Source organism: Macrobrachium rosenbergii, chromosome 9 (assembly GCF_040412425.1).
Source record: "Macrobrachium rosenbergii isolate ZJJX-2024 chromosome 9, ASM4041242v1, whole genome shotgun sequence".
Lineage (NCBI taxonomy): Eukaryota > Metazoa > Arthropoda > Malacostraca > Decapoda > Palaemonidae > Macrobrachium > Macrobrachium rosenbergii.
In genome coordinates, this window is record NC_089749.1 from 56,078,672 (window position 1) to 56,105,875 (window position 27,204).

At 36.8% G+C, this 27,204-nt stretch overlaps 1 protein-coding gene across 4 annotated transcripts in view; it reads right to left on the reverse strand.

Annotated features, from left to right (window-relative positions):
• Window positions 1-3,849: 3,849 nt before the first annotated feature.
• The window catches only part of LOC136841840 (RNA-binding protein 24-B-like), a 134,658-nt gene continuing 111,303 nt past the window's right edge, over window positions 3,850-27,204 (reverse strand). For 2 of the 4 annotated variants that reach the window (XM_067109221.1, XM_067109223.1), the window contains exons 4-5: window positions 11,835-12,067; window positions 3,850-10,016 (exon numbers count right to left, since the gene is read on the reverse strand). In XM_067109221.1, coding sequence (XP_066965322.1) covers window positions 9,856-10,016; window positions 11,835-12,067 — 394 coding nt within the window. In that variant the 3' untranslated portion in view covers window positions 3,850-9,855. The remainder of the gene's footprint in view (window positions 10,017-11,834; window positions 12,068-27,204) is intronic. The other 2 variants (XM_067109222.1, XM_067109224.1) reach the window with 1 other exon arrangement.

The following is a 27,204-nucleotide window of genomic DNA, read 5'->3' on the forward strand; positions in this document are numbered from 1 at the left end:
GGCTGTTCTCAAACTTCCTGTGGTATCCTGTCAAACCTAGGAATGATCTCACTTGTGTCTTGTTTGTTGTCAGTGATACATCTTGGATCTTCATGAGCTTTGCTTTCAACCATGGCAATCCTAATACAGCTGACCTTGCATCCAAGGAATTCCACTTCCCTGTATCCTTTGTAACTCTTGGGATGTTTTGAAAGTCAGTCCTGCTTCTCTCACATTTTGGAACAGGTCCCTAAGTCCCTCACTGTATTTTTTCCATGACACTGTATGACTTACTAGTAACATCCACTTGAAACTGTGAATGCTTTCTTTTTTTATGCTTCTTACATTGGGATCTACCAATATCCCATGTTCAAGTCCAACATGGTAAAAAATGGAAAATGCATGCACTTTCACCCAGTTCATGTAACCTCTTGTATGAATTTACAAACTGCTAATCTTTCCTCTGCTGTAACCATACCGTCCATTTTGTCTTAGTCTATGAGCCTGAAAATTTTAACTACTCCTTTCTTGAGGAATAACCTACTCACATAAACCTTCTTGACAGTAAAACTGTAGTTTGTTGACCCAGTGACTTGTGTTCTATTGGTCATGTTGCTCCACTACCTTCAGCGATCACTAGATTGTGTGGAAATTGGTATTTGTAATTCATGAGTTTTTTCGTGAATGCTAAATGGTAACATTTGATAAGTCCTGTAATAGCATATTTGACTAAATATCTTTTAATCTAAAATAGCTCAGGAATGTAGCTTTGAAAATCTAAAATAGCTCTGGAAAGTGGCTTTGAAAACTAGACTTTTCAAAACTCAAGAATTTACTGATATGTCAAAAACAGCTATCCAGTGATACTTTGCTAACCTCTTCTAAGGTCTTACTCTATGTTATTTACTTCCATTTAAAAGATGGGGATTTTTCTTGTAGCAGTAGTTGTGGCTTGATTCTCAGCTGTCTAATACAACTTGACAGAAATTTTCTTCCACCTTTGGTTTTTTTGGTTTTACTGTTCCTTACCTAATGTTACTTACTTTGTTCTCTCTGCAAATACCGTGCTTCCTATCCCTAGTTTTGTTGTCTTTAAACCAGCCTGTTGAAGTTTTCTATAAGAGAAACCTTGACAAACACTACATTGAGTGACTTCATTTCTCTCACACGGTTAAGGGAGGTAATTAGGCTGTTGTCATTTCATTTACTTCTTAAAAAATATTATTAAATTCCCAACGTTACTTTCCCGACTGCTATAACCATGTAACTAATATTACTGATTTTTTACCTTTAATCCCTCTAAATGTTGGAAAATATTTTTTGGATGTTTTTATCATTCTTTTATTTCTGTAGCATGTAGCATCTTTCTTCACTTCTTCCAAAACTGTTTCCTTCCACTTAGAGCTTCTTGGGGCACATGTCAATTCTGATGGGCAAACATGGAACCCTTTCCTCTCAGCTTGTTAGAGGGGATGTTGAAATTCAGATCGTGTAATTGTTCAAGGGGATACTGCATTAGGTCTTGTTGTTGGGGGGATACTGCTTTAGTTCTTGAAATTTGGATCATGGAAAACACTGCATTGCTGAGATCATAACCTTAATGGATTAGATGTGCCATCTATTTACATCTAACCTTCAAGAATGTTTTTCTGCTTCAACCCTTGTATCTTTGAAATCTTTTTAAATCTGTGATTCTGTGCTTGTCTACTTTAAGGTGGTTGGTTTTTTTTTTTGTAAGAGAAATATATTCTACTAGAAAAATGTTTTCCCAATGGTTCTTAACAACTGCAAATCCCCAGTGGATGTACATAATTTGACTCTCATTTCAACACTAACTACTCTGTGAATGATATCAGTGGCCCTGATCTTACTGCTTTGTCACTATGCCTTCCTTTGTAATAAATAGACATAATTCATGTAAGATTTGTACTTCCTTGAAGTTAAATAGGACATCTGACCTAGATTGGTCCAGGATGAATTTGCTGACGAATCAGGTCGTGATGATTCATCATTACCATTGTCTAATGCTAATCTTTGCACTTGGCCCTTCTCCAGGAAACATTAACTTGTTCACCTTATTCTACAGAAAGTTGAGAGTCGATATACTTCAAAATACAGTCGTATGGGTTTTATTTTGTGGCAGTTATCTCAGGTACCAAATTTAATTTGCCTTTTGTCAGGTGGTAAGATGCAATTTGTTTAGATTTTTTTTTCTGTGCTGAATAATCATAGTTGAAAAATGCGTGAATGTCTATCTAGTACCTGAGGAACCAAGTTGAATGAATGTAAATAATTACAATAATAATCAAAATAGTCATGAATTTTAGATAGCTCTCTGCTGATTTTATCAAGCATCTCGAAATTTGCTTTTTTCTTTTAGGTCACCAGTATGGCTTTGATAGGACAAGACCTACCAAGAACCTTTTGTATTCTATGGGAATACAAACCTTTGCCTTTTAAGTGGAGTATATCTTTTGTGCACAACTGAGCAATTGAATGAACATAGTTACAAGGATAACTGTATGGTGGCATTTGAGTGAGTGAGTGCAGGAACCCCGGTTGCTACTTACATCAGACTGTCACATCATTTTCAACCATCTTGTAAGGTTTTATGTAGGTTGCAGCTCTCCTCCTCTCCCTGAGTGAATTTAGCTGAGTTAACTTTTTCCAATTCTGTTTTTCTGATTTTTATTGTTTGTTTTTGTATTTTTGTCTCAGTTACTTTGCCTTTCCAGAGGAACATAGATGTAGGGGTCTTGGGCAACCAAGTGGCCACTATGCCTCGTACATCTGTAGACTCATGTACGGTAAGTTTTGTTGTCATTCCTGAGGTGATTTCTGTCTGTTCATCCCTATGTGTGGATTGGGCTTCTCCCCAGTATGAAAGGTTTAGTAAGAGGGAAAAGTCGGTGAATTCCGCTGAGTCCTTTCTTCCACCATCTTCTGTGCTTTTACCACCTGCAAAGATTGCTTCCCTTGAGATAGGGTTAGCACTCCCAACTAATGAAATCTTGCCACTCTTTCTCCAAATGTGTAGATTTAATCTAGGGTTGACGTTCCTACAGTGAATAAGCCTTATATTTGCCACACCCAACTACAATTGGGATATTGCTGTTATTCATATCCATTCTAGAATCAAGAGTTATTTATCAGATTAATAGCTACCTCAACAGGTAAGAAAATCCGGGGCTTGGGAGCAGTGTAGCCAAGTTTTTCTTACAGCTTAGCTTTGATGGACCCAAGTTTGTTAGGGAAACAGATGTTATGCAAAATCAAAATGGTTTAAATCCCAGAATGACCCTGTGTTTTACATTACAAGAACAAATTTATATTTCAATTTTGTACAGTACTGTATTTCAGAACAATACCTTAGGAAATCATCATCATCATGGTGCCCATTTTTTGTCCGGGTTTCATATGCAAGGTTTGTGAGTTTCCTGTTCCATTTAGTCAAGTGGTGTTCACTTTGTCTAAATCCAAATCTTATCTATGACTTATTCTCTATCTTTTCTCAGTGATCTTCAAATCATTCAAAGTTATCTTGACTGTATACACACATCACTTTCGATTCAGTCAGTGATGAAGGAGAAAAGGAAATGTCATATAACGTAATGCATTTAGTGTGTGCACACCAAGAAACCTGTGACACATTAAGGGTAATCATGCACAGTACTGTGGTCTAGACAGGTTGACAGTTTGCAAAAAATTAGGAGATTCCTGACAAACTCACGATGATTGACAGGTATGGCTTGTGTAGCATTCATAAGTGCACTGACAACGTAATGTAACCAATGCTCTGAATATTACATATTGTAAAATTCCTTCAGCAATAAGCAAGGTTATATTCAAGGTTTGGAAAGAAAAATCCCATTTTGTTTTACCTTTTTTATTTCCTATAATAAATTAAAAAATAAATAATGGTGACTGGATCTGGCTGACAAGAGACAGGGTGTGAGATTGTTAAGATAAACATACATGGCAAACATTCATACAACCAGTTCATCTGCAAAAGCTCAACAGTTTTCCAGCATCCTTAATGGTTAGAGCTACCAAACATTTCTGGCATATGAAAGTTGACAATAGATATTGTAATAAAGTTATGATCTTGTAATAAAGTAGAAACAAACAATTTTTCATCAAGAGAGCAAAATGTCAGTAGCAATTAACTTTAAAAGGGCAACAAATAAATTTGCATGTTTTGAAACTAGCATTAAATAAATCAGTTTTTCATTTGATATATCTGTAGAATAATTACTGCAATCAAATGTCTAGTAAATTAAGAAATCTTCAAGTGTAAGTTCACTAAGTGTTTTCTGAGTAGGTTGATAGGCAATTGGGATAAATCTTAAGAAACCATTTTTACTTATACTGTACAACTACAGCCAGACAAAAACAATCTTGAAAAAGATTATCCAAACTAAAATTTTTAGATTAAGAATCTGGATTTCAACACACAGACAAGGCACTACCTATAGAAGGCTATCTGGTGAATATTAAGATTAAAAAATAAGGCACTTCAGTACTGCATATTTGTGTTGAACATTCAAGTACAGAGTAATAGGAGGAGGAAAGCAGTTTAGGAAATCAGGTCTTGAATGTTATCTCACCCATCACACACCCTAAACAACCTTTAACCCTTACAGGGGTGGTGTTATTTACCATTAATTAAAGAATATGCTAATTTAAGACTGAACTGTATTAAAGTTAAATTAATAATGTATCCCCTTTCACCCTCGACATAATGACCAACTCAACTCAGTTGTCCTCTTGATATATTTGGTCAAAAAATCTTGAATAAAAAAGAATGTATATTAGGCCATCATTATTTACCTCTGAAATTCATATGTTACGTAAAGCACACATGTATCACAACTGTATACAGTGTCAATGACTATGCATGGATATGCACACCAGTGCTATTGATATGGGTACACAAGCCATTACAGGGAAAATGCTCCCTTACCTTCCTTGCATCTTGGGTATTGTAATTATCTCTGGCCCACTTTATCCCCACCATAAAGGATATACTGCAAATGTCCATACTTGGCAGCATGCCAAAACATTGTCAGTATAAAGCACTAGTGTACAAAGCCATACATAAATTCACGTACCTATACCTGGGCAGACAAATTCCACCACATGAGGGGACTTCTTCTTATAACAATATATCTGTGCTGTTGGGTTTGTCATGAAAGCATCTCCTGCAAAGTTTGAGCTATATATTATGCTGCAGACCCAAAGGTTTCCATTTCAAGTACTTATTTCCTGAAAGAACGAACCTTAATCTTTGCTACGAGAACATGTCATGAAGACCCAAAGCTTACGCATTAATATTAACCTTAATACTAGACATTGGTGAATGACCTTGTTGTGAGGTGATCATGTTATGTTTGTTAATGACTGAAATAAAAGAACACATTAGAGAGTATAGCACGACAGTACTTTTGTCCACAGGCACGTGGATAATTACAGTATAATATTTAACATTACTATTAAATACTATGCCAAAAATTACCTAATAGATAATATAAAAATGACGGTAAAAATATAAAATACAGTTAGCATGGATGGTTTTCATCCAGTCATGATCATCTCACATACAATAACAGTAAATAGTAACAATAAATACATTATTTCCTTTCATATATTTTCTATCTGAAACTTACAATCTAAATATGTAATATGAGCTATAATGACTACAGTATTTCCTTCATAGAAAATCATACAAGTATTCTCCCTGGTTTTAGGAAACATAACATTTTGTATTTGTGTGTGTACAGACAGTTTTCTGCAGATATAGCGAATGTAGATAGTGAAGAGAATCGTGTCAACTTCTATTGCAGCTCTTGTCTGCTGATTACACTTCAGCCTGGAGTACTTGTATCTATATCTTATTGCAAGTTGCTTTATTACAACTAACTGTACAAAATTCATGGGCGGTATTAAAGTGATCTAATGTAGCTGCAATTAGTCATCAATGTATCTTTTCACAAAGCTAAAGAAACATCATTTACCGCTTCATTTTTACCTCAAAATAACAATGCATAAATTATATATAACCTTGAAGAATGAGAATGCAGGTCTTTTGGCCTCTGCTTCAACTTGGTGTCTGTTTCTTTCAGTATCCCTGTACACAAAGTATGTTTCTTTCAGTCAATGTGCACACATGGATATTAAATTACAGTGTCTGTTACACTTGCAAACTGGTAGTTTTAATTTTACAGCAGTAATGTATCTCGAGAGCTCTCAACAGTTTCTGATTGCAAAATTTTTACAAGAACCATCTGGCTTTCATAAAGGAATATGTTACACTAACTTTTTTTTTACCATAATACCGTTAAACAATTATGACAACATTACCAATAATATGATCACTTGCACTTTCAGGGGTAACTGCCATGAACAAAATACAAGAATTACCTTTGAATAACTAAAGAAACTGGCTGCCACTGATATAGCTGAACACTGCACAAAACTACTCTTTACCCAGTGAGTGTACTAAAAGGAAAAATAAAATTTCAATGCTGAACATTTCAGTCCCCAAAATGAACTTAAAATGCTCTAAAAATGAGAACATCAACAGGCATTTCCATCAATAATTTATGCTTTTATCATAAGACCTTTTTACAATTGATGAATAAATAGCAAAGCCTTTTTACAATCCAAGAATAAATCATAAAGGTTCCTATCTGGTTCATGTAAGCGAGACACTTCCCAAGTTATAAGTTAGGTTGTATCTGATACCATCCCAGTGACATGGTTATGTCACTATTACAAAAATGACCCATTTGATGCTTTTTTCTTTTGCTTTCATGATAACAGTACTGTTAATTTTCTTTTTTATCAAAAAGGGTATTTTGCCCAACTGTTCGTTACATGAACATGGACTGTAAGCAGTCTCAAGGAATTCCATAATTAATATTTAAGTAAAGAAGTATTGAACATGGCAATATATCAAGAATTAGAATCAAGAAAAGTCTCTTATCCCCTTCTTTATAGAATGTGACTGTTCTTCACATTCTTCATGTAGAATATCTATAAATACTGTAGTACATTAGAATGAAATTGACAAAATCTCATTTCTGTATTTACAAAGAACAAAATTCATGAAAAAAATCTGTAATGTAATACGGCTAATCCTCATTCTCAAATTATGTTAAACTTCTCTTAAATGAGAAAAATCAAAATATTCCACCATACTACGGTGTGAGAGTGCTTATTGAATAATTTCACAAGGATTGTTGCTGTTTAAAAGACTGTAAAACTTGAAAACAGTACAATAAAGTATACATGCTGGGTAAACAGAAATATTTTTCAAATAAATATTTTCAGGAAGATATAAGTACAGTAATATAAAACAGGTACACACATCAGCTTTCCTGTACAGATATGAGGTGGTTTCGTGATTGAGTCTCCTGCAAGAGAAGTTGTATAAACACCACATATACAAACACTGCCATCTTAACAAAATTAAATATTGCATCCAGTTCCTGTGAAGGTGACAGAAGGAACTATTGATAGTTTGGGCCTACACTTCCCCACTGGTAGTGCAATACAGTAGTACATCATAGTGTAAGAGCAGTATGTAAAAAACTTATCTTCATACTCCAATAAGAATTTAATAAAGCCATGCAGTTACCGTATGATTGACAGGCTATAAATTACTCCCAAGACATTGGCAATGGAAATACTAAAGTTAGAGCAAATGAACGCATTGACAGAGAGCAGCTAATGTTAACATTCATTTCTGACTAGAGGAACCATAAGATAAAAAACATTTTGGAAAATTTTGGTCCTACATTAAGTAATGCCAGCAATATAAAGCACTAAAAAGGAACAATCTATAATTACTTACCATTCTATAAAAATTATTTGGTTAATCTGACTATGCTCTGCATTTCATTTTGTATCTTACAAAATATTTTCCCATTATTGCTACTTTTAACTGAATTGAACTATGGTAATATTTCATGGGTTTCTTACCAATTGTATAATTGTCTTATTTGTCACTGTTAGGTGTGCTTTGTAATTTACAATAAGTACAACATTGTATTCTTACACTGCATATTATAAGTATGGATTTATTTGTTGCATTGTCAAATCTATGTGCATAAGCTGTGAGGTTCTTCCATTTTAAATCCCAACTTTTCCCTTTCAGTAAAGACTGTGTAAGATACACATGACTGGCCATTTCATGGCAAATGTTTCAGAGGCACTAATGCTAGAAAAAGTAAACTATCTTGGGTCATCATAGTCAATTAACATTCCATGGAAGATATCAGTAATTGACACCTTACAGTAAAAAAAAAAAAAATAAAAAATAGCTGTACATCCAGCAGGTAGTTGGACTGAGCAATATATGGCACAAAATGACGATATACATGAGAGATTCTGACTAGATGTTACGATGAGACTTCCCTTCACCTCAAAGGGATGTCGAAGCTTGTTTGGCTGATTATCTTTCTCTGTTGTATTTATATGTCATATGACGAGCTTTGACAACCCAAATAATCTTGCTTGCCTCATTAAGGCTTTCACATTATGCCTAACGTTTATACCTTAATACATCTTACCGTATATGATACATTACAGTACATAATAATACATTACATTATAATATTACCTTTTCCTATGGCAACTGGAGGCATTCCAGTTTTCTATTCTACTATGTTCTGCTGGCTGAAGCATGGAAATTCTCTCTGGAGAATAAGATATGTTAAAATATAGGTTCCTCGAATAACTGCTTCAGATGGAATTTCCACACTTGATCAGTCAGAGACCTTAAAACTATAACGTACAGATTAATGATATACAGTATAGCGTCAATACAGTAGCAAATCTGCTAGGTGAGTACAAATAATTATTAACTATAGATAACAAAATATTATTCTTAATATGAAAATGATATAACAGGGAAAATGTTATTATAAACATCTTATCACTATATTTAAGAGAGAAAAACTCTGTCAGATATGGAATCGAATATCATGAAAACGAAGAACCTCACAGAGATCGCCTTGAACTCTGCACTAGCAATATCATGTGATCGAGAGACAGCATAAGAAATAAATATCCTATTTTCCTCTCTATCTTTGAGATAACACTTCATTATAAAAGAAGAAAGTAGAGAACACATTTCGAGACCTGACATGAGATACCCTCAGAATATTTTAACTATCACGGGTGAGAAGTGGATCATGACAGCCCAAGGCAAGTCATCACAGAAAGAGCTGGTCTACACCAGGCACTTAGTAGGCCACTATATCCTCCTATGTTTCTAACAACAAAAACAAGTAAATTTGTAAAAAGAAAAAGTAAAGTCTTAAAATATTTAGAGCACTGTAACTTTTATATCTCTAAAAAGCGACACGAATTGCACTTTCATCTATCTTGTACAACGGTACTGTAACTATAAATATTTTCATAAAATATTGTGTTTGCTGTGGCGAGATCTCAACAGTGATCCCAAATTAAGTTATGAACACTAAATTACATATTGGCAAGCATCATGAGTTTTGCAGATTGTTGCTTTGGACAACACTCAAGTCATCTTATCACCGGCTAGGAGCCAGTGGTCAGTACTAACGACGCAAGTGGCTTGTCGAAGTGTTCACAACCGAAAAAGGGTGGCAACAGCCAGGCAGTGCCTGAATGCCTAAAGTAAAATCCATATTGGGCAGGGAGCCTCAGGAGGTTCAAAGTGTCAACCCAGCCACCCTTCATCCATCAGTTCTCCAATGGCAGAGTGACCAAGAATCCACCAAAATATACTGGAGAACTGACGCTGGGAGATGGGCAACAGGAATGGCATCCGCAATGTTTATGAAATTAGTAGAGGTTCATTATGGTTGCCTGCCCATTGTTATGCGTGAAACATTATTGCATACGGGCTTCCTGAAGCTGAGGCTGTGCTGCAGCTGCTGGGTAAGGAGACAGAGGTATTGTACCAGCAGCAGCTGCTGCAGCAGCAGTAGCTGCTTGAGGCAGTGGCCAAGTATAACCTGGAACAGCAGCTGCATACTGGGACATTGCAGAGGCTGGAAGAGAGAAAAATCACAATGTTATGAGTCTATACATAGAATTAACATACAGTCAGAATAGAGTATTTCAATCTCTATGTAATCCTTCATATATACTGTTATGCAGTACAATGAAGTGTGTATACTACAACAGAATTGATTAACACTTGTTAATACTGTACATAATATTGTATTAAGAAATGTTTAGGTACTTGTTCTTCACAAAACTGGTATCCCAAGTTATGAGGGTGTAGTTTACACAGTTTGAAGGTTATCTATGTTAAGAAACATTGTAAGTTACAATGCCAGTAATTATAGGGTAAAAAAATGGATAAAATAATTACATTAGCTTTGATTAATATGTGACACGTCAACTACAACTGAGTTAATCACAAAACTTGTTAGGGATCGAGCTGGATTCTTTCAGATGGTCTTTCATCCCCTAGGGAGCTCCACCTACAATGTGCTTTGCATGGCATCATCCCCATGACCTCCTCTGTAAAGGTAGCGCCCTTAGTAGTGCAATGTGGTGCAGTGTACTGTGGGCATTACTAAAAGGTTGTTTGCAGCACACACTTCTTAGCCTTTCAGTTTACCTCTGTTCCCACTCCTTTCTTCAATCTTACTGCCCAACCACTCCAACTTCCTCTTTTAAGTGTCTGATGTGCTGAATAGCTAAAAGTCTGGCTGCAATGCTTTCTGGTTTTTACTTATAATCGATTTAATTTTCCCCCCTAGATGTCCAAATTCATTTTTGCCTTGGTTTAATTTTCATCCAATCCTACCAGTCCATCTGCTTCAGTTTTTATCTACCTCATTTGCACTGGTCATTCCAGCATCAATCCTTTGAGGCAAATTGAATACTTTTTCGTGTATTTAATTACAGTATTTACTTACTTATAAGTATATTTCTAAAATATTTCCAGGCCCCCATCCATGGGGAACTGGCCTGCATGCCCATCCCTCTCATCAGGCCTGTGACACTAGAAATATTAAGTGCCGTTGCAAAGGCTTTACCTACAATCTCAGTTCAACTATGATCTGGTGTTAAGGCATTCCAAAGTTCACAGTGATATAAGTATGTCTGTGTTCCAGCTTCGTTAAAAAGCAACAATTTAAAATTAATTATGTTGAGGAAAATGCTACAAAGTAACTGAGAACGAGTAGCCAAGTCAGCTACTACAATTTTCAAGTTATATACTCCCCAAGCCACCCTGCAATTTTGTTATGAAAAATCATAGTGATTCTAATTCAGCACTTGTACAAATACAAATAATTCATTATGAAAATACCTGACTGTTCATTTATTAACCTAAAGAAAACAGCTCGCTTTAAAAGTACAGTATATTAACTTACTATCGACTATTGTTGTAACAACCAGTTGATTATCTACATCCACACAGCATACACAATATCGTTTCTAGAAAAGTAATCAGTTGTCATCTAAAACTGCTCTAAAGCTTTAACTGAAAAGTGTCATGGAACCATGTGTCAGAATGATTAAGCATTTTTATAAAAGAAAACGTGTTAATTGCAATAGTACCTCTCACCAGGTCAACCAAAATGTGGTGGCATGGGCACAGTCTCAGTCAAGTAGTTCTTTTAGTAAATTTTATTGTAATTTTATCCTCACTCGGTAAACTCGTCAACCAAACTCAAACACATCATCAATGAATTCCTACTGTTTAACTTTTGGAAATACAAGCAAACGAGCATCAGTGTTAAGAGAGCAAACATCATTAAGAATCAAAGGGAGAAAGATGTTATGACTGGCTATGTTGGGCAGGGGAACGCGTAGAGGAATTCCTCACTACCACATACGCCAAGGAGCCGTACCTGCAGAGACTGCTGCAGCGTAGGGCTCCATGCCTGTTGCAGCGGCAGCCGCAGTTTGATAAGTACCTGGATAGGCAGCTGCAGCACTAGTATAATCAAAGTACGCCTGTTGACTCGCAGCTGTCAAAGCAGCGGCGGCGTTCAAAGGTGTGTGCGTGATGGGCACCAGTCCAGCAGCAGTTGGAATGTATCCAGAGGGATGATGGTACAAGTAATTACTGGCTGGGTGAATCCTGTCAGGGAAAAAGAAAAAGACATTAACGACATGTATATACATCTGAGGAGAAACAAAGATGATGCAAGAATCTGCATAAAGCTTGTTCTTTGCCTAATGCATAAAGCGCCCACGGAAAGCTTGTTCCGCTCATCGAGTTAGTTCTTCGTTACTAGACTTGGGTCTGACTTGCTTTGTTCACGACACTATATAGGAGATCTGCACATTAGGCCTACGTTTAAGCAGAGACAATGGAAGTGCAAGAAGCAAAGGACTTTCTTCTTTAATCTCTTTACTCATAAAGTATCTACGAAAACACTGTGACGTGTACCTTTTCTAGTAATCCTTTGCACAGCACCTGGAGGGTAATACGTTAGTACATAAAAGTTCGTGTGTGTGTGTGTGTGTTTTGTACACCTTGAACTTCAAGTCACTGAATAATGAACTAAAACTGAAGACTTAAATGTTTTGCAATGCCCTCTAGACATGACAAACTGCCTCGTAATGGATTTTAACTAAGAACTATGCTTTCTCTCTCTCTCTCTCTGTCTCTCTGTGTGTGTGTGTGTGTGTGTGTGTGAAAGAGTTGACACACACAACGAGGTGTCATGCACTTCTACCGTAATTCATGCATTTATAACACTCGGGCTCTCTCATCCAAAACTCAACCCCGAAACAGGTGTTTCCCGCCGCGCACCGCTCGACGTCAGAGTTATTAGCCAATAACAACCTCTCGACAAGTGGTGCTAAGATATTCGTCAAATTCTGATTGGCTGGCGATGAAAGTCGGCACTGTGTTTTGCGTGTCTGCAGTAATCACCTTCCGTGATAGTCTGGAAATTCGTGTATCAATAAGTTATTCTAAAGGAAAGGGGGGGGGGGAGGGGCCTCCCGGATGGTCTCGCAATGAGAAGCTTTGACGTCAGAACTTTGCCACAAATGTCCAATTCATTTACGGTATAAATTGAACTGGTTTATACTTTTCAGTAGAGCAAAAGGTTTGCGAAGACTGACTGACTGACTCTCTCTCTCTCTCTCTCTCTCTCTCTCTCTCTCTCTCTCTCTCTCTCTCCTCTCTCCTTAACAACAAGAATACCAAGACCGCAACGAATCGCATGGTTAAATTAACGGATGTAAAACTAGTCAAACACTTTTATCCCCCCCACCTCTCTCTCTCTCTCTCTCTCTCTCTCTCTCTCTCTCTCTCTCTCTCTCTCTCTGCGCGCGCACGCGTCTTCGAAGTTATGAAGGAATGCTTAAAAGAGACCAATACACTCAGACCAACTAATTTAAAACTTTGCAAAAAGCTTTCGAGATCTCTCGGGATCCCCTACGCACCCCCAACACTCTTCCCAACGCCCCCTAAAGTAAGGAGGGCTTAGAACGGCGGCGGGCCACTGCCATGCTCTACATGATCAACGCCGTCATGCAAAATTCAGCATCAGCTGACGAGGTGCCCCGGCAACCTTCGCTCGTCACGCAATGAGATCGTTTCCTTTCCTCGCGCTATGCCGACCGTTCCCTGTCGCTGTACCCTCCTTCTCCTTCTCCTCCTCCTCCTCCTCCTCCTCCTCCTCCTCCTCTTCTTCTTCTTCTTCTTCTTCTTCTTCTTCTTCTTCTTCTTCTTCTTCTTCACTTACACACGTTTCCCGACCCTTTTGTCCCGTGTTTACCTTCTTATTAAGATAATTCTCGCCCTTCACTACTGATTCCCTCCCACGCATTAACGGTTCTCTTCTTCTTCTTCTTCTTCTTCTTCTTCTTCTTCTTCTTCTTCTTCTTCTTCTTCTTCTTCTTCTTATAATAATAATAATAATAATAATAATAATTATTATTATTATTATTATTATTATTATTATTATTATTATTATTATTATTATTATTATTATTATTATTCAGTTACACACGTTTCCCGTTTCCCGACCCTTTTGTCCCGTGTTTACCTTCTTATTAAGATAATTCTCGCCCTTCGCTACTGATTCCCTCCCACGTATTAACGTTTCAACAGCGCCACAACTTTCCTTTCTCCTTCGTCGTCGTCGTCGTCGTCGTTTTCTTCTTCTTCTTCTTCTTCTTCAGGTCAAAAACATTCGCCGTGAAGTATGTTGTTTGTTGTCGCAGACTTTCCCGTGCTTCCTCAAAATAGAAAATCCTCTGTAAAGTATACGCATCTGTTTCTGCATTTATTCCTAAACAACACAAGCTGCGCATTGTTTGTCGAAACCTCAAACAATTACGGCCGTTGTGTAAACAGATTTCAAGGGTATAATATTTCCCCTGTTATTATAAAGGAAGTTTGTAAAAAGAATGAGCTCGTTATCTATTTCCCTCTTCCTCTTCCTCTTCTATCAGTAATGATCTCAGACCTGCATATTGCATAACGCTTCCGTTTCCTCAAATAAAATTCCATTCACAAAACTTGTGGACGTGTGTGTGTGTGGAGGGGAGGTGGTGGTGGAGGAGCAGTTTTCACCTCATACGCGTTTTATTAAGCGTCATATAAACTGACGTCACAAATCTAATGGTCATCAAAGCCAATTTCTTCAGCAGTTCGATTTAGCAACACAATAGTCAAACTTGCATATGCATGCGCTCTCTCTCTCTCTCTCTCTCTCTCTCTCTCTCTCTCTCTCTCTCTCTCTCTCTAAGCACAGAGGCCCTTTGAACATCCACCGGGTAGGGCGTGGGGCTAGCAACCTCAAGCCGTAACTTCCGTACTTGCTGAAAATCGAAAGGCTAACAGACACACACACATACACACACATGTGTGTGTGTGTGTATACTTATACACAAATAAAGACAAAATCCACGAAGGAAAGAGAAACAATGGAGTGCTGCGAGGCCTTTCGACTGTCGTCCTTCATTTAGCAGACTGAGGAAACAGGACAGCAAAAGTATACGTGGTCCTCGTTATGTATAACTGAATCAGGAAAATATGGAACATTATGAATATATGAATAAAGACAAAATCCACAAAGGAAAGAGACACACACACAGCATTAGGGGCATGCAACTACCCGGCAAATCACTTGATGCGTTCATAGATATTTAATTAGCCTCGATAGCAATAGATTATTCACTATGTGAACACAGTCATTTAGAGCTGCCTTTGCCGTAATCAAACAAGTGTTAACAGGTTAAGGCGTGAATGCCCCCGCCATCTATTAAAATAACAAGAACTCTTGTGAATTCTACCATATCTTCGATTAGTGAGACCTATTCGATTCACTTGAAAACTAAAACATACTTCGATCATCCACGCAAATGCGCATCAAGTTACGCGCGCGCGCTCGTCCGCGAGCAGTATCGTTGCGTGCAACATAAAAGTCATTAACTATTAAAACATATCACTGACCACCTTCCCCTCCATGACACTCTTTCGACAGATATCTGGGAACGAAGAACTTTTTTTTTTTTCCTTTATGCCACTTGTTCTGTTAATAGGCCTTTCAGAGGCTTGTCTGTCGCTTCGTCCAAGGTCAAGTTGCACGCTAACCTGAGGTCAAGTCACACTCACTTCGTTCTCAATTATATATATATATTTTTTTTTCTTCCTGGGGGTGGGCATGTGAATGGGAGGAGGGGGCGATAGACCATCAGTGCCTGTTAAAAGCAATACATAGATATATACATAATATATATATAGATTATATATATACTATATAAATATATATTTATATAATATATATATATATATATATATATATATATATATATATATATATATATATATATATATATATATATATATATATATATATATATATATATATATATATATATATATATATATATATATCCAAGATATGTGAATTTGCACGAGAACAAGTATATATAATATCCAAGATAATATAAGAAGCGAAACCAAAAGAGAGTAATTTTTATCTTCACATTAAAGTTCCTCATAATTGGGAAAAAACCAGGAAAGGTTTTCTGGGTAAAGAATGGCCAAGACCAAATGAAAATCAGAACGAAAGGAAAGCCTTTACTTTCCTGCAACCTCTACAGCAGCGGCTTTCTAATAATAACCTAAAGTAAATTACATCGGCAATTACATTTGTCGAATAGACGCTATGGATAAACATATCAGAATTATTCTCGGTGATAACTAAGGCTAAATTATATGTACATATATATATATATATATATATATATATATATATATATATATATATATATATATATATATATATATATATATATATATATATATATAAGCAGATCACTACTACACAGATAATGAGAGAGCAGCGAAGCGTGGACGAGGCCATTCTAGGAAAAAGAGACCACGAGACACAGGCAGTAAGACCCTGACCGCTCTGGGCGTGATTTAATCCCATTGGAAAGGGATTACAAGTTGCCAGGGGCACGTGCCTCACCAGCGTGACACAGAATGACTTGGCGGTATATAAAAGCACGCTGAAAAGAGAGAGAGAGAGCAAAGTCCCCATTCTTCCTAGAAGACGTTCCAAAATGGACAAACATTTTTTTTATCTCTTAAAAAGGTGATACTGGGTTGAGAGAGAGAGAGAGAGAGAGAGAGAGAGAGAGAGAGAGAGAGAGAGAGAGAGAGAGAAAGTCTTCATTCTTTCTAGAACACGTTCCAAAAGGGACAAACTCATTTCTTACCTCTTAAAAAGGTGACACTGGGTGCAGAGAGAGAGAGAGAGAGAGAGAGAGAGAGAGAGAGAGAGAGAGAGAGAGAGAGAGAGAGAGAGAGAGCCAACTAAAACAATACCCTGTATATGAATATCGGAGACTTTTCATGGGAAATATTTGAAAGCTTTAAGCGTTTCTTTATTGATCATTACCTGTTTAAAAAATATGTCATGACTGAACTGTGTAAACTGACACAAGAAGAAGTGAAAGACGAAGAGAAAAAGACTTTCAAGAAGCCAGATTTATGGAGGAAAACAGCGCCGTCGTGCAATGGAATGGTACATAGAATTTCGGCCAAAGGCCAAGCACTGGGACCTATGAGGTCATTCAGCGCTGAAAGGAAAATTTGAGAGTAGAAAGGCTTGAAAGGTGTATCAGGAGGAAAACCTCTAGGTTGCACTATGAAACAAGTGTTAGGAGAGGGTGGATAGCAAGATGGAAGAGAGAATATGAATGGAGGTACAGTAAAAAGGAATAACAGGGGTTGCAGCTAGGGGCCAAAGGGACGCTGCAAAGAACATTAAGTTATGCCTACAGTGCACCGCGTGGGGTGCACTGACGGCACTGTGACCTCGTTCAAGGAAAGTCAGGCTTAAACACCACGCTTCCGCGGACCGTTCCCAAGCCGTTCGCATGACCGCTGAACGTGGACGACTTCATAAACGTTTGCATTCACAAAATGTTCGGCACGAATTCGTGATAAGAAGAAACGGAGAGGAAAGTTCAAGCAGAAAGTTCAGAGTTGCCACGAATCACTGGGACTGAACACCGCAATGCTCTCTGTGTAAGAAAGCTTATGTACAAATTAAAACAGCTGATCCAAAAAAAAATGTTTCAAAGGAATATATATATATATATATATATATATATATATATATATATATATATATGAATATATATATATATATATATATATATATATATATATATATATATATATATATATATATATATATATATATATATATATATATATATATATATATAAACAGAAGCAATCACGGGAAATATTGACTCAAATGATAGAATAATTCTTCTCAATCCCTTGCTGTCTCAATCCCACTTCGGAGTCCCGTAAGTCAACTTGACTCAATAATGAATTAATCACCTGTCAAGAGACCAATTGGGTCCCATGAATAAAGTCAATAAAGAGGAGAACACAGCATATGGCCCACCTATCGAGGATATTCCAACTGAATTGGAAACCCAAATTATATATATATATATATAATATATATATATATATATATATATATATATATATATATATATATATATATATATATGTATATATGTAATATATATATATATGTGTATAATATATATATATATATATATATATATATATATATATATATATATATATATATATATATATATATGAACTGCAACACCACTATCCTTTTAGCGGTGTGGCTCCAGAGGTTTTTTTAGGATGAGGTTACAAGCCATACGTATATTCTTCTCCATCATGTCTATGAGCAACCACCCTCCCCTAGCAATTTATACCTGTCCCTCTCGCTCGTGAGGCGAGTATCAAGACCACTAGAGGAGGAAAATGAGGGTAGGAGGTTGGGGGGGGGGATATATAGTTAACGCACGCACACAGTCCGAACATAGAAAGAATGAATCATTTAACTTTTTACACGCATCGCGAAATTCTCTTCACGTGAGCGTACACTGTCCACAAGTGCTGGCGAGCAATCAGAACACCTTTTCGCCGATCATCCGGCGGAACGCTGGACACGCTAGGAATCTAAGAGGTTGATTAGCGTACAAAAAAAAAAAAAAAGAAAAACTCAAGACATTTAACATGAATCTACAATCATTTTGTTTGTTTTCATATCCCCGGCTGTTTTTCGATATATGTTTATTTGTCCTATTTATTTGTTATTCTCATCTCTTGTTTTTTTCTTAACGTATAAGCGCTCAATAATAATAATGGCTTTAAAGCTGGTTCCATAAGAATGGTTGTGGAATAATAATAATAATAATAATAATAATAATAATAATAATAATAATAATAATAATAATAATAATAACTTATCTTTCTTCAACCTCCACAGCAGTAACTAAAAATTTAGATTTATATTAGATTTCAGAGGAAATGTGGTATCATTTTCCATTTGACATATGCAACACAAGAGAAAAAGCCCTTTCTCTTTCTTTAGCTGGAAACCCTTATGGACAGACTCTACAGACAATCAACCCAAGAGGGCTCCAAAGGGATATCAGCCTCCAGAGAGAGAGACAAGTTACAAGAAAAGTGATAAATAAACAAATTATGAAGGAACTGAAAACACAACCGATACGCCTGAAACTCAGGAGACGTCAAAAGTAAGTAGGAAAGAATTTGCTCCTCGCTTAAATATTTGGAGACCAGAAGATTCCACAACTGCACAAGGCAAAGTATTCCACATTTTCGTTGTAGCCGAGATAAAACTCCTGGCAAACTGAGTAGTATTGGACCCGATGCTATAAAACGACACACTGTTTGCAGCGGCAAGCCTGCCTTTCCCGAATGAAGGAAGGGCCTGTCAAAATCAAATATGACATATGCAAATATGTAGACCTCCCTAAACGTAATTACTTATTTAATATATGTATATATATATATATATATATATATATATATATATATATATATATATATATATATGTGTGTGTGTGTGTGTGTGTGTGTGTGTGTGTGTGTGTGTGTGTGTGTGTGTGTGTGTGTTTGCATTCACCTTTAAGTTTAATAAAAAAAAAAAAAATTTAAAGTGGTCATGCTATCAGTCTACGGATGGGTTACAAGATGGAGGACCGAGTTCTAATTCCAGCCGAGGACGGAGCAATGCTGGTCGAGATTCAGAGAAAGACGCTACACCTACATAAACCTACGCTGTGAATTATGTACCCGGCAGCCAATCGAATGCAGTGGGTCGCAACCGGGAATAATGATGGAAAGAGTAGTACCTACTAACTGCTAGCCAGGGATGCTCATCAATAGTGCGTCACTTTCCTGTCGTATACCGAATATCCCTCTCTTATCTCTCAAGCAATTTGGCTGTATTTCATTATTACCGCCCTTTTTATTTAACACTTCTGCGTCGCCGTCAACATCGCACTTTATACGTTTGACTCCATCTTTCTCCCAAGAACTACGATTAACGAAAACGTTCTTTCAAATTCATCATCTGTTACTTATTAGTTTCCCTTTCTCGACGAGACCGCTCAACATCACACCATTTTGAGAGCTACAGAAAATAATTATTGAGACAACAACGATATACGAGTATGTATATGTATGTATGTGTGTATATATCCACATACATATGTGTGTTATATATATATATATATATATATATATATATATATATATATATATATATGTATATATATACTGTATACTTCAAATACTGCTAATACAGTTCTTGGTAATAAATCAATAATAATAATTTTATATATATATATAGTTTTATATATAATATATATACATTTCAAATATAGCTAATATAGTTCTTGGTAATAAATCAATAATAACAATAATTATATATATATATATATATATATATATATATATATATATATATATATATATATATATATATATATATATATATATATATATTATATATACTCTGTGCATACGACAACCACATAAGGCACGTATGCTCAAAATAACAGGAGATCATTGTTTGGCAACACACCAATACATTACAGACGCATTACGCGAATAACCTACATAACGATCGGACATAAACTGCCTCTGTAAGTCATTGGGTAAACGATATTACGTAATATTTTCCGCAAACACGCTTTCAAAAGACGAAATATGGCCATTAACCCTTAAACTTCATATTTACGAGGCTACTTAAGAGAGACTGGGAGGGGGGGTTTGGTGGTGTGGGGGGGAGGGAGGGGAGGGCGGGGGGAGAAAGCAAGAGAGGAATAAAGGACTTCCTTGAGGGTGCCAAGATCATGGCACTAAGTTTTTCTTTAATCTGTTTGTCGATAGGCATCCTTTATTCATTCAGTGCCACAACGGCTACCATTTACGTCTGACCTTTATTCCTGTCCTCGCAATATTTGGTTCTCTGAACAAGCTTTTCTCTCTCTCTCTCTCTCTCTCTCTCTCTCTCTCTCTCTCTCTCTCTCTCTCTCTCTCTCTCTCTCATTTTCTACACATTTTGCACATTTCTGAGCCAAATTACCCGTAACATACTTTATAGAGTGGTTTTCCCGTATTTGCTAGAATTGCTGAAAGAATTTTAATTTTTTTCCACTTACTGACACGACCTTGGGGACAACATATTTTTTTAAAAGTTTTCACTGACCAAATTTTTGCAATTTGGTTCCCTGAACAGGATTTTTATTTTCTAACATATTCTGCACTTTTCTGGCCAAATTACCCGTCCCAATGGTTTCTCGTATTTACTAGTAATGCTGAATGGAATGGAATATGAAATTTAGTCTTGAAGCCAAGCACTGGAATCCGAGGGATTATTAAGCGCTATAATGAATTTGGTTTGAGATGAATAGTTACGGCAATGAATTTATATAAATTAAATAAAATGAAAGAATGATTTTAAAAACTATGTTAAAAATTGACATTTGGCAAAAACTTATATTTACCATAAAAAATTATAACTTTGCATTTAGGATATGCATATAAACTTTACAGTGTAAAAATGTAAAAAAGAAATATGTCCATAAACATGCATAATACACAACTGTAAAAGTGTATATATTACTCTAGAAATGCTGAAAGGAGCTTAATTTCTGCACTTACTCATACGACTTTAGGGACCAAAAGAAAACAATATTAAAGTTTTCACTAACCATAAATTTTCAAAGAGCAAGGATTACTCAGCAACAACTTTATGTTAACTCTAGCTAACATGAACGACAGCTCCTGCCGTGTCCTACACCATGGGCTTTCTCAAACACTCTCATGTGCTACCATTTTATGTGCAGCTGATTCTACTCTTCAGATTTAGCTACCGTTTTATATGCAGATGATTCTACTCTTCAGATTTAGCTACCGTTTTATATGCAGATGATTCTACTCTTCAGATTTAGCTACCGTTTTATATGCAGATGATTCTACTATTCAGATTTAGCTACCATTCTAAATGCAGATAATTCTACTCTTCAGATTTAGCTACCATTTTATATGCAGCTGATTCTACTCTTCAGATTTAGCTACCATTTTATATGCAGCTGATTCTACTATTCAGATTTAGCTACCATTCAATATGCAGATGATTCTACTATTCAGATTTAGCTACCATTTTATATGCAGATGATTCTACTATTCAGATTTAGCTACCATTTTATATGCAGCTGATTCTACTATTCAGATTTAGCTACCATTTTATATGCAGATGATTCTACTATTCAGATTTAGCTACCATCTTCTATGCAGATGATTCTACTCTTCAGATTTAGCTACCATTTTGTATACAGATGATTCTACTCTTCCGATAGAATTGCTAAATTGCCCTCCCAATTTTTTTCTAACTGCCAAAATGAAGTTTTTGAGAATAAATCGAGTTCTCTAAAGCTAGTACTGCTCTGAAAGCGTTGAAATTTAATTGGTCAGCACTTTAAAAACGATACAGCCCAGATTAACATATAACAGAAACCATTTCATTGTAAATATTTAAACACTAGAGATCCCATCTCGTCAAAAAATGACAATTAAATACAGTGGTCAGTGGCGAGACAGGCTGGGCCCGGGCTGGAGAACGGTAGGCCTAAACATGGAATTTATCATCCAAAGGCTGTAAATATCACACAAAAAATTTATGAATACACAACGCTATTAAAAAGAAATCGGCCACACATCCCAGAGGTCGGAAGAATGCAGCCAAATTAAACCTGATCAAAGCCAAATGAATTTCCAGTCCACCAAATTACAAAACAAAACAAGAGAAAAAAGGCAGAGCTTGAATAAAGAAAAAGCTCCCGGGAAAGTCAATCCACACAACCTGATTTGTTTGTCTCCGTCGGAAAACAAACGCCACTAACAGTTTGCAGACACCGAGACTCCGCTGTAAACAACCACTCATGCCAATATATCATTCACGGAAAAACACTTCCGAACGCTACTTCGCCCTGTTATTGTCCCCAAAACATCCTTGCTCTTAGACGTCGATGTTTGTCTTTTGGAGAATGACCCCCTCCCCCAGCCTCCCACCCAACCCCAAGGAGAAAACCTCTCATCTATTACCTCCTGTTTAATCAGCAATTTAGGTGGGTCTTTGACTCAGTCTCTTCCAGCCCCTTGGTTCTTCACGTAGATGGCGGCAAAGTGGAGTCAATACCAATTTCTCGCTTCCCCTCACCCTAAACCCAGTCTTCTCCATAACCCCCTGCCACACCCCCTTACTCCCACCCAACGCCCAACCCACACCAGCACAGGGGTCACATGAGCATAACGCCATCCCATTTGGTCGGAAATGCTCAAGTGAGCCGTCAACAAAAGCAGCCTTACAGAGTATCCCATCCGTCCATTAATTCCTCCGAGACCACATGATTGTTCACCTTCCTGTCGAATTAGGTAGCGAGAGTCATTTTTCTTTTTTTTACCTCTTCCCCTTTTTCGCCTATCTGGCAATATCGTTTCTATGCATAATAAAGGAGGCGGCCATTACTTGCAGATAACATATGCACGGGCTCTTTAAAAGATCTTATTACTTCCGCCGGGAGCTCTCACCAGCAACCACGTAAACGTCACCCGAAGTCAGGTCGAAAGGTTACCACAGGTCTAGTTTAGGAGTTCTTATATAAATCCTAAATATCTCCATATAAAATGAGTGCACTGAAGAAAACCACGGATATAGAAGTATTACTTAATGTATAAAAGTATTACTTGGTGTAAACACCAAGACATTACTGGACAATAATTCACGCCGAGGCGTTTTTAGGAATTTTTTTCTAATCACGAAATGAAACCCAACGAAAAAACGATCGCTCGGGGAGGAAGACAAATGGTGCACTGAGAAGCATTTGCCAACGCTCGATATTCGTCCCCAGGGGCAATAAATAAAGGCTGCTAAGAGAAACCGTACGAGAAAACATTAATGGAGGAGAACTTTGCATGTGAAAGTGGTATAGACCTGGAGAAAGTGACCACGCGCCTACGCGGTCCCGATCGCTGACATTAATAGAATTCCAAGGCTTTTTTTTTTTTTTTTGCTTGGTTATAGATCGTTTAACTACTAACCGGGATGCGCTCTCTCTCTCTCTCTCTCTCTCTCTCTCTCTCTCTCTCTCTCTCTCTGTGGGATAGCTATACAGTCACACTAATAAACATTATTATTATTATTATTATTATTATTACTATTATTATTATTATTATTATTATTATTATTATTATTATTATTATTATTATTATTATTATTATAATAACTAAACAGCAAAATTCTACTATAGGTCTTTCCGGCATCTACCCATCTAACCACGATCTATTTCTCTTGCCAATCAGCCTCCCAAAAAGTTGAGACCCTCCGTGTGTGTGTGTGTGTTTCCCTTTTTTTAACTTAGCAATAAAACAACGACGAAACCCAGCCAGAATAAAGGACCCAATCCATTGCATTCCGCTGACATTGTTACCCATCTCCTTCCGCGAATCTGGGGAATTTTCCCCGAGTCCTCCCGGATTCCAGGGAATTTCTCTCCGCTCGGTTTTAAACCCAGACTCTGGCCGTGCCTCTCATTCCTTCTGCTGAGACTCTGCTAATCCCCTGCTGCCTCTCTCTCTCTCTCTCTCTCTCTCTCTCTCTCTCTCTCTCTCTCTCTCTCTCTCTCTCTCCTCTCTCACCCCAATTCCTTCCATCTGGTTATTATTATTATTATTATTATTATTATTATTATTATTATTATTATTATTATTATTATTATTATTATTATTATTATTATTATTATATGGAACAACCATAGTACAAAATTTTAAATAGAAAAACCACACGTACATTAAGAACAAATTTTTGGGAACCTTATACATATGCTGACAAAATATAATAATAATAATAATAATAATAATAATAATAATAATAATAATAGCCAAATCTATAAAATATACACAGACTACATATATCAAATATGTATCCAAAGTCAAATACTGGCGTCTTCAAACTTGAAACCAGAGCGTGCAAATGTTTTTCACCAGTCGCCCTGAGTATAAATACATACAAATGCCCCATACAAGTATAGTATGCTTGTGTCGACGGATGCTGCCTTAGTATTTTCATCCACAAATGTAACTACAACAAACAACTCATGCAAAAACGCTCTTGGCTTCGTTTTTAGACCGCTTCTCATTTTCTGTGTTCAGTTCAAGCCAAACTACGCTAGAATTTGTCCACCGACCTCTTTACATTTCATGCCAAACTGCTCTACGTACTTAGCCCATAAATTAATTTCTAAAGCTGAATACAGCTTATGCCAAACTGCCCAGGCAGATTCATACATAACTGGAATTGTAATACAGAATTTAGGTCAAAGGCCAAGCGCTGGGACCTGCAAGATCATTCAGCGCTGTAAAGCAAATTGACAGTAAAAGGGTTTGAAAGGTGTAAACGGGAGGAAAACCTCGCAGTTGCACTATGAAAAATTTTTGGGAGAGGGTGGAAGTAAGATGGAAGAAAGTGAACATGAACCGAGGTGCAGTACGAAGAATGAAAGGGGTTGCAGCTAGGGGCCGAGGGGACGCTGCAAAGAACCTTAGGTAACGCCTACAGTGCACCGCATGAGGTGCAGTGATGGCACTACCCCACTATGCTAAAGTGCCCAGGCAAACTCATACATACCGCTTCTTATTAATTTATACAGTTCAGGACAAGCTGCAGTTATCCATAGCCCTTTTCTTCAAGCGGCTTTCAATTTTATGACGGACTGCGCACGTAAACTGCACCGTAAACTGTTCCCTATTGCTCCCAACAGTTCACGCGCTAACAGCTTTGCTCAAGAAACCATTGAACAATTAAACACTACAACAAAAAATCCCTCACAAATCAAGAAGTAAAGAGAGAGGGAAGTATTGTCACTCATTATCCTCTTGAGGGGAGGGGACGACTGCTAGTTCTGGTAATTCTGCAAGTGTCGTTTTCTTAATGACTGATTGAAATTCATGCATTATTAGTGCTCTTGGAAGCATGTGTTGTAACTGACAGGTTAATTAGAGGAATCTAAATTAGAAGCATGCAATGATACGAATGTACGTTTGTCTGTATATGATGGTGCACTCATAAAATTGACGAACCTGTATACAGTACAACGTGTATTTACTCAGGTATTCAAATATTCTTTAAATACGCAGAGATTTTCATACAAATGATATAACTGTATGCATATATATATGCAAAACAAATCTATATAGTCTAAAGAAATGTACGCAGAAAATATACATAAGAATAGATGCATGTAAATGATAGTACGTAAGTATATGAATTTATACGTAAATAGAACTATGTTTATACAAGTACAGGAATACATAAAGAACTGTGTACACGCGTAAAAATCCCTGAAAGTGATGTCTGTATACTGTATACATACCGGTTTATATACAATTCATACTCAGACTGTAGAACTGATCCACCGATCTTAGATTTTCTGAATGATTATAGCACTAGAAATGTTCATACTACGTAATTACCAGGTCATTAATTTATCTTAAATTTATTTTCCCAACCAATGGCCTTTCCTACAGTCAAAGCATGTTTTAGTTTGATAGAATTATACATTGGTTCCATAAGAATATTTGCTCATTTTGAATAACTGAAACATTAAGCCTCAAATCAAGGCCTTGGCATCCTAAAATGGCACTCGGCAGTGTTATACTTTTACTCCTCCACGGAGATGAGACGTTGACACTTTATTTATGTCTTTTAGTTTTCTGTACAAGAAAATTTGTGCCGGCTTTGTCTGTCCGTCCGAGCTTTATTCTGTCCGCTCTCAGATCTTAAAAACTGCTGTGGCTAGAGGGCTTCAAATTGGTATGTTGATCATGCACCCTCCAATCATCAAACATACCAAATTGCAGCCCTCTAGCTTCAGTAGTTTTTATTTTATTTAAGGTTAAAGTTAGCCAGACCACCACCGGGCCGTGATTAAAGTCTCATGGGCCGTGGCTCATACAGCATTATAACGAGACCACCGACAGATAGGTAATTTTTCGGTGGCCTTGATCATAGGCAGTACAGAAAACTGGATTGTGCCCAAGAAACTTGGACGCATTTCTTACTTGTTTGAAGCTGACGGTAAACATTCGTAGCCGATATCATTGCAACCAATGAGTTGCAAGCAAGAAGAGCGTCCGCCAATCGTGATTAGCTTCAACGATATCGACTGCTGATATTTACCGTCGATTGAAAAAAAATATATATAATTAAAAAACACTTAATTTTAAATGCAAATTTGTCAGCTGTTGAAAGAGAAGTAGAAAGATGACCGAGAGAAGCGAGTCAGTACTGCAAGGAAAGACAGTTACCCAAGACAACAACTAACGAA